This window comes from Nicotiana tabacum, chromosome 1 (assembly GCF_000715075.1).
Source record: "Nicotiana tabacum cultivar K326 chromosome 1, ASM71507v2, whole genome shotgun sequence".
NCBI lineage: Eukaryota > Viridiplantae > Streptophyta > Magnoliopsida > Solanales > Solanaceae > Nicotiana > Nicotiana tabacum.
Genome location: NC_134080.1, coordinates 27,482,008 through 27,490,379, shown reverse-complemented (window position 1 = coordinate 27,490,379; position 8,372 = coordinate 27,482,008). Strand labels below are relative to the sequence as shown.

Here is an 8,372-nt window from a genome sequence, read left to right as displayed (position 1 = left end):
ACTAGATCCTGGGTAAACGATGAGGATGCGGTGAAGTCGTGCATCCTTTATCTTTTAGAATTTTTTATTTGTCCTTTGAACAAAGATCATGTTTCTTTTGTAGATCACTTTAGGTTCTATTTGGTAGAATATAGGCAGTATGAGTCATACCCATGGGGTATTAAATCTTACGCTCAGATGATGGAATCTGTATGTACAAACTAAATCCGTATGTATATTCTTATCTCATACGGGGATGCTCACTAGCATTGCAAGTATGTCTTTATGAGTGTTGCTCTACTGTCATCATTGATCTAGCTACAGGGTGTTCTAACTCAATACCTCGCATACTAAGATGGTCAGCTACTAAGGGGAAGATTTGGTTAGCTGCATTTGAAAAGAAGATGATAAAGCATGAGTGAATAAAAGTATAGTTTCTTTTATTACGATTATACATTTACCTTCAACATATCTACAAGTATTCTACATTTTCTGCCTTGATCAAACTAATTTATTTTTCCTCATTCAGTTTACCAACATTGTTGAATCTGGAGAAGAGATTGCAGTGCTGATTTTGCCCGATAAAATTGAGTACAAAGTTCAAGAAGGTGAACAAACATATGAGGTTCCCAATGCCGATCCTCCTACGTTGGAACCCAAACAAATAGATGGAGAAGAGGACAAGAAGTCCATTGCTGAGAAGATCAGTAAATTAGAAAAAGGAATTGAGCAGGTAATACATATAAACTACAATATATCTACATTTCATAAACTGTCTACCAAATATCTACAAATTTGTAAATTCTGATATATATCTTTATATAATTGCATATGTTTTTGCATTGTATGTTAGGACATATTATGAAGTTAACAACTTACTATATTGTAACTTGTAGGTTGATAGAAAGCTTGAAGATTTTAGGAAATTTGTCTTTGTAGAACTCGATAACCTTCGAGTATTTATAAATGATTATGTGCAGTCTGTTTTGCAAATAATAAACATTAGAAATGTGCAAGATTATGTAAAGGTAAGATCTGACTTTTATTTTTATAGCAAAACAATTTAGACAATGAAAAAATATATGCAAACTAACATAAAACATTCAGTTTGCTGGCAGTTCAACAAAAAACAATGACCAACAAAAAGACTTGAACAATTAGCATTTTCAGTTCAATATTGGGGAACAAGTGCAGGAAAGCACCAGCAAAACAGCTATCTACAAAATACCTACAAAATATCTACAATTTGTGTCAGTGAATAATTAACATATCTATACTTATCCACAAAATATCTACAATTTTGCTACACATATGCTACACCTTTCAAGCCACCATTACCCAGTATTATTTACCATTTTTAATTATAAAACAGAACATGTTGAAGGTGCAGTTGGTCAAGAAAATCTTCTACCACATGGTGATTTATATACATATTTTCAAGTTGCAACTGATGAAGAAAAATTAGGTATCATATTGTCACTCAGAGATATTTTCTTGTTGTTTATAAATTTTAACATTCTTGTTAAAATTGATATGAATTGTGTTACAGTTACGGAAGATATCAATGCACAGTCCCCAATTCACGGAGTGACAGTAGCATCTCAGTCAGAACAGGCCATTGAGGAACATGACAATGAAGGTGCAGATGCACAGTATGTGTATCTAGGTGATTCAGAAGGATCAGGAGTTGAGAAGAATGGGGTCACACTAGATGATTTTGAGTTGCCCGACAACTTATCCCAGTTGGTTATATTTGGCGAGCCCATACAAGATGATGCAACACCTATGCATCTGGGGAGAACAAGGCATCCGGGAAAGCATGCACGGTCACCGTTTATCCCTCTATATAGTTCTGGGGGCACCAACTCGATTGGACTTAAAATTTTCTACCTCAAGCACCCTTTTACTGCTGTTATTGGTGAAAATGTAGATCCAGATGTTTTAGAAAACGTCAACAGGTGGTTATACCACTCTAGCGACAAAGGTTCAAAGAGGTATGAATGCATAATTTGAAACTTTCATTTCAATATTTATCTTTTACATATCTAATTCAATCTATAATTTTTTTTTGTCATTTATTTGTGGTTACAGGAGGAAGACTCTGTTTTCCATAAAGGATAACCAAATTAAGCCTTGGTTAGACCTTGGAGTGGAAAAGGTTGATAAGAAGAAATGGTTCTTTTCGCTGGCTCACCCCAGACAAGTCCTCAATGACTCGGTAAGTATCAAGGATTCTATTCCCAAGATATGATTTGTAGATATTTTGTCTTCTGTTTTGTAGATAATATATGAAGATGACTTATAGTATAAAGTGTAGATATGATGTAGACATGATTGTAAATGTTGTCTTTCTTGTATGTAGTGTAATTAATATTTAGGTTTCATGTTAAGTATCATATTTGAAGATTATTTATAGTATAAATTTTATATGTATTTTGTGGACAGAATAGTTTTATTGATGTATTTACTGTTTGTAGTGTAATTGTAGTTATTTTGTAGTTTATGTAGAATATTACAAGATTAATTGTAGTCTAAAATGTAGATATAATGTAGACATAATTGTAGATGTTGTGTTACGTATTTGCCCAGTAACTGTAGGTAAATTGTAGTTATGTTTAGATTAGGTACTTAAACTATAGGTAAATTGTAGGTAAATTTGTTTAAATTGTAGAGCTGTTTTTAGACATCATTGTAGATATTTTTTGTTTCTGTTTTTGTAGTTAATTGTAGTTATACTGTAGGTTTCATGTAGATTATTTGAAATTGAGTTGTTGTTTATATGCCAACTATTTTTGGGTGCATCACATTAATATAATAATGTATTACTTGAGGAAATGAGGCAAGTATGACCCCAATAACAAGACCAGGTTTACCACAACGGATTGTGTGTTCAAGACCAGGATAGAACAAATTTATGAAAAGTTCATAAATTTACCTCAACAAGAGAAGTATTCGATTGTCAAACCCCAAGATGTTGTTGCATAATATATTTTGGGGTTTAGACTACTTGCCAATGTTGTATGGGATGAAGTTGACTATGTCATCATGCCCGTCAATATTAAAGAAAAATCCCATTGTGTGTTGGTCGTTTTTCGACATTGCAGACATGCAACTTTATGCGTATGATTCCATGGTCTCTTCACACAACCATCATGTTGTTGAATCTTGTGCTGAAAAGTTTTCTGTTATTATCCCTTTGTATTTGTCATGCACTGGTTTCTATGGGAAGCGTAAGGACATTAACTTCATGAATACAAAGGCATACATCGAGAAACCTGTTACCGACCCTTTTAACATTCAGTGGATGGTTGTAGAGATTCCACAGCAAAAAGAAGGGTCACTGCAAAAGATCTATTCTCTCTTTCTATGTATTTAATTCTTTTTTTATTTCTAATTATTTGGTAAATATTTAAAAAAAATTGTGTTTCTGCAGCGATTGTGGTGTATTTGTTGCTGCATTTGCGGAGTATGTTAGCGTTGGAGATTTATCAATTCCCGCAGAAGACCTTTCTGATATTGACCAACATCGTAGACACTATGGAGCGCTCCTATGGGACTATGCTACAAAGAAGCAGAAAGATGAGTCAATCAGTGAAAGTGAGGTTACAAGCAGACTAGCAAGGAGGAAGGGTGCACCTGCATTGAATGAGAAAATAAGAGTCCAGAGAAAGAAGAAGTAGTGTCATGTCTATGTAATTTAGTTGATGCTAGTTTGTAGGAGAAGTATAGTACACAACTTTCTGAACATTTCTTTTGTGTTTTTATTGTAGCAGACCTTTTGTTTTGTAAATGTTTATCCAGTTTAGTAGTTCACTTGAAAATAACTTGGTGGTATTATCTCCAGTTGTTTAATATTTACAGCACTTGTTCTTCATTATCTTAAAAGTAGTTATTATGTTGTTAGAATACAAATTATCTACAAAAAAACTTCAAATTATCCACAGTCTGGAAACATTGAATGTTGAGATTGTATATAATTTTATAGTTGAATATGTATATAATTTGTAGGGAATACCTCCAGTTGTATTTACTTTCTGTATATAACTGTCAGTTCAAGTTACATTAATTTTTTTAAACTTGTAGTTATATTGTAGTTAATAAATATTAACTGCTATGTACAGAATGTAAAAAATGGAGGTAGATAATTGACACAATACAGAAAAATATGTTAACAAACACATAAACAAATTGAAGTTAACTACATTATGATCTTTCAAAACTTAAACAATTACACATAAAATTCTGTTAACTTGAACACACTAACAATTATTTTAAAATACTATTCTAACTACACAATATTTATTTCTTTTTGGGTTCATTCTTGCAAGATCTTTTGTTATACCCTTCACCTCCACAGTTTCCACATGACACCTTGTACTTCTTTGACTTTAGTTCATTATATGTTCTGTATCTTTCCTTTTGAGGTTTTCATGACTGTTTTTTATCTCATATAGGTGGATTTACTACTTCATCAGATATATGTTGTGACACATTCCATTTGCTTTCCTCAGGAAGGGGATTTACTGGTATTTCATATGTACGCAGCAGGCTCTCCCTTGTGTAATACGGAGAGCAAAAGTTTTCATAAGTTTCATTCTTGTGCCTTAGACCTACCAAAGTATGCGGACATGGAAGTTCATCAAGTTGGAACTGGCCACAACTACATTTCTTGCTTTCAAGACACACAATGTACCGCTTCACACCATCTATCACAGTATGCATATGATCTGTTGAAGCCCTCACCAACAATTACATAACAAACAGAAAGAAAAATATTTACAATCATAACAATAGATTATCTACAATTTATCTACAATTATATCTACAAATTATCTACAATCTACAAATTAACTACAATTTGTCTATAATTTATCTACAATCTGGAAATAATGTATATTAATTAATTAATTTTATGCACCAAATAAACAGATCTTACCCTAAGTTTCTGAGATAATGTACTGTTTTTCTCCAATTCTTTGTTGGATTTGTACCCAAGGTATGTGAAAGTACCCTTTGCCTTCAATAACTTCTCTTTTGTCCAACGTTCAAGAAGTTTCCTCATATACTCTAATAGGTCAAATGTTAGCAGCTCTCTTGCCTCTTTTGTTACAGCATTCAACGACTTGGCAATGTTTGATGTCATAGTCCAAGTTCTATTCACCGTTGCATGTACTCTTGACCATCTATGATAGCCAATATCATAGAGGTATGATTTAACACACGGGTCTATTTCTTCAATCTTCGAAATTCTTTCATTAAATTCATCCAGAGTGTATGACCCTGCTGTAGCAAAGTACAATTCATTTAATTGTAGATGACCCTTCTTGAACTTTGCCCTTATATTTGTCCAAATATGCCACACGCAAGAGTAGTGTGGCACGCCCGGATAGACAATTGATGTTGCCTTCAGGATACTCTCATTCCTATCTGAAACAACACATATTGAAGTTCTTTCACCATATGCTTGCTTTAATTGCTCAAAAAAACACTTCCACGATGCGTCGTTTTCTGAATCAACCACAGCATATGCCAAAGGCAATATTGTACCTACATTATTTGTAAAAAAATAATTAACTAGCAGATTTGAAAATGCATATGAAAACACAAATACATATAAACTACAATATATATATACAAAATATATACACACACACACACACACACACACACAAATATCTACAATGTATCTACAATTTATAAACTGCCTACAAAATAACTACAATTTTACCTGCTGCATCCATTGTGCTTGCTGTCAGCATAATCCCCCTGTAGGCTGTTTTCAAGAATGTCCCATCAACCACTACTACTGGTCTACAATATTCCCAACCACTTATTGATGTAAAAAGAGCAACAAATGCATATAAGACGCATTCATCTGTTGTCTTCTTCAATTTAACAACTGAACCAAGATACGTCTTCTCAAGAATATAAAAACATTTTGGTAATTTGTTGTAGGAGTCAGCCGGATGACCTCTCAATAACTGTAAAGCCTTTTCCTTTGCCCTCCATGCTTGCATGTAGCTTAGGTTCACTCCATGTTGGGACAACATGTTAGTTTGTATATCTTTTGGTGTGTAAACTGTTTTAGGATCACAATACTTTGGCATGACTATGCTACCAACTACAACTGCAATACGTTTGCGATGTATGAATGTATCGTCCATTAAGGTGCATGTGTGTTGTCGGTTGAAACTCCTGATCTTGAACATTGCAGAATCATTAATTGATGTTGCCTTGAAGTGCCAATTACAGTTTTCTGCAACGCATATGAGCCAATAGCTACAAAAAAATACATTTATAATACATGTTATCAATGTAGATTTAACAAAATGACTGTTTTAATATAAAGTAACACACTATATAATATAACTACTTTTCATCTACATATTACATATCACAAGGAAAATACTGTTTATAAAGGTCTTTTCACAATTAATATCTTCATGCCTTCTGTGGCTAGATCTTTTAACCCTGAATTGGAACTTGTGCATGACAGAATAGTGTCTCATTGCAGTTGCAATTGTTTGCTTGTCTTGATACACTTGTCCTTCTTCGATAACACTTTATGTACCTTCAGTTATTATTTCACTTTGATATTCCTCTATGACGGGAGAGGCTGGCATATCAAGTAACTGTATTGTCCCATACGAACCTGCATGAAAATAAAAATAAATAGTGTCATATACAATTTTGTAGAATCTTTGTAGATAAACTGTAGATGAATAGAAAATTTTGTAGTCAATTTTTTTTTCAACATGGATTATAGCTTAATTGTAGTATAAATGTAGTAATTTTGTAGATAAGCATGAAAACAATATTGCTTTATACATCCTAGAACTGATTTATAGTTTATTTGTACATAAATGTAGGAATTTTGTAGATATTATCGTAAAATCAGACTTCCATTGAATTTTAAATATAACAAACCTGCACTTGTGTTCTCATTTGTAATAGCCAATTCCATATTGAAATCTCGTACACTTATGAGTAACGGATATGATCCTAAGTTTTTATTCTCCTTTTTTGTCTCCATATACACACTAACCCCCATATTGTTCCTAATCTTCATTTGAGGACAATTCTGATTCACAATGTATTTGATTTCTACAATTTTTTCCGAAGTATCAATCATAATTGCTCTGCAATTGTAGAAATCAACATATTGTAACTTGTATCCTCATCAAGCACAATGCCATCAACTTGAAAATCTCTAAATCTGTCATAACTATCCTAATTGCCATTAAAATGTAGCATGATTGGGATTTTGGACATGATTGTATATCGTTGCTGAGGTATTATTCAATATTTTGTCGCTTTTTTGATTTTTTGGATTAAGAAAAAAAGACGAAGAACAGAGAATCGACAGAATTGATTTCTACAATTTGACTTGAATTTGTTGAATATTTTGTCGCTTTTTTTATTAGTGGATTGAGGAAAAAAGTCGACAAACTGAGATTGCAGAACTGATTTCTACAATTTGAAATTGAGCTTCTGATTTCGACGAACTAAGATTTTGATTTGTAGCGATTGTGAGAATATCGAAGAACATAATTTGATTATTAATTGAAGATAAAGGATTTCCGTGATATGATTTGATTTGATTTACGTCAAATCTTTTTAGAAGATTCTGTTCCTGAATTTTAGCTCGACAAAACTATTAATTAGTATTTAATGATTGGTATAATAACTGTAGAAAAAATGTGGACAGAACGGGTAAATTAGAAACTATACACATTTTTGGTAATAAGGTTTTATATATGGTATAAGAAACAAAAAATGTAATACCTCATTCTGGTTCATGGGCTTAACAATACTCATCGTTTTTATTGGGCCTTCTTACCTTGTCAAGCTCCTGTATTCAATTCATCGACACAAGTTTGAAAATTGTTCACAGCCGAAAAAAGATTTTTTTTTCTTTTCTATAATAAATTGCATAAATCGCATTATGATTGCGATATATAAATCGTCTTTGTGACTGCGATTTGTAAATCACAATTGGTATTCCGACTTATAAAATGCACATTTATGAAATGCTAATTACGAAATAGCAAATTATAAATTGTATTTGGAAATATATTAATACTAGTAATAGTTCAATTTATGATTATGAGGATTCTTATCTGAATAATAAATACTAACATGGGGAATTCAGAAATTTTTAAATTGCAACTGCTTGATAAAAAAAAAATGAAAATAAAGACCTATTATGGTTTCAACAATCTCTTGTGAGTCTTCCTTTCAATTATAATCGATGGAATCAACCATTTCGCTACATAAAGAATAATCGATTTGAATATGCCGTAAGAACTATTGAGACTTATTCATCAAATTTAGTGACATCGCATTTGGTAATTGGGATCGCAGTTGGTGTTGCGATTAATAAATCGCATTTA

General features: G+C 32.4%; 1 protein-coding gene across 1 annotated transcript; it reads right to left on the bottom strand.

Annotated features, from left to right (window-relative positions):
• Nucleotides 1-4,425: 4,425 nt before the first annotated feature.
• Nucleotides 4,426-7,030, bottom strand: LOC107780985 (uncharacterized). Its single transcript, XM_075218623.1, has 5 exons — nt 6,907-7,030; nt 6,551-6,631; nt 5,708-6,235; nt 4,939-5,526; nt 4,426-4,706 (listed from the first exon to the last, which is right to left on the bottom strand). The coding sequence occupies exons 1-5, from the start codon at nt 7,028-7,030 to the stop codon at nt 4,426-4,428; spliced, it is 1,602 nt and encodes a 533-aa protein (XP_075074724.1).
• Nucleotides 7,031-8,372: the final 1,342 nt, after the last annotated feature.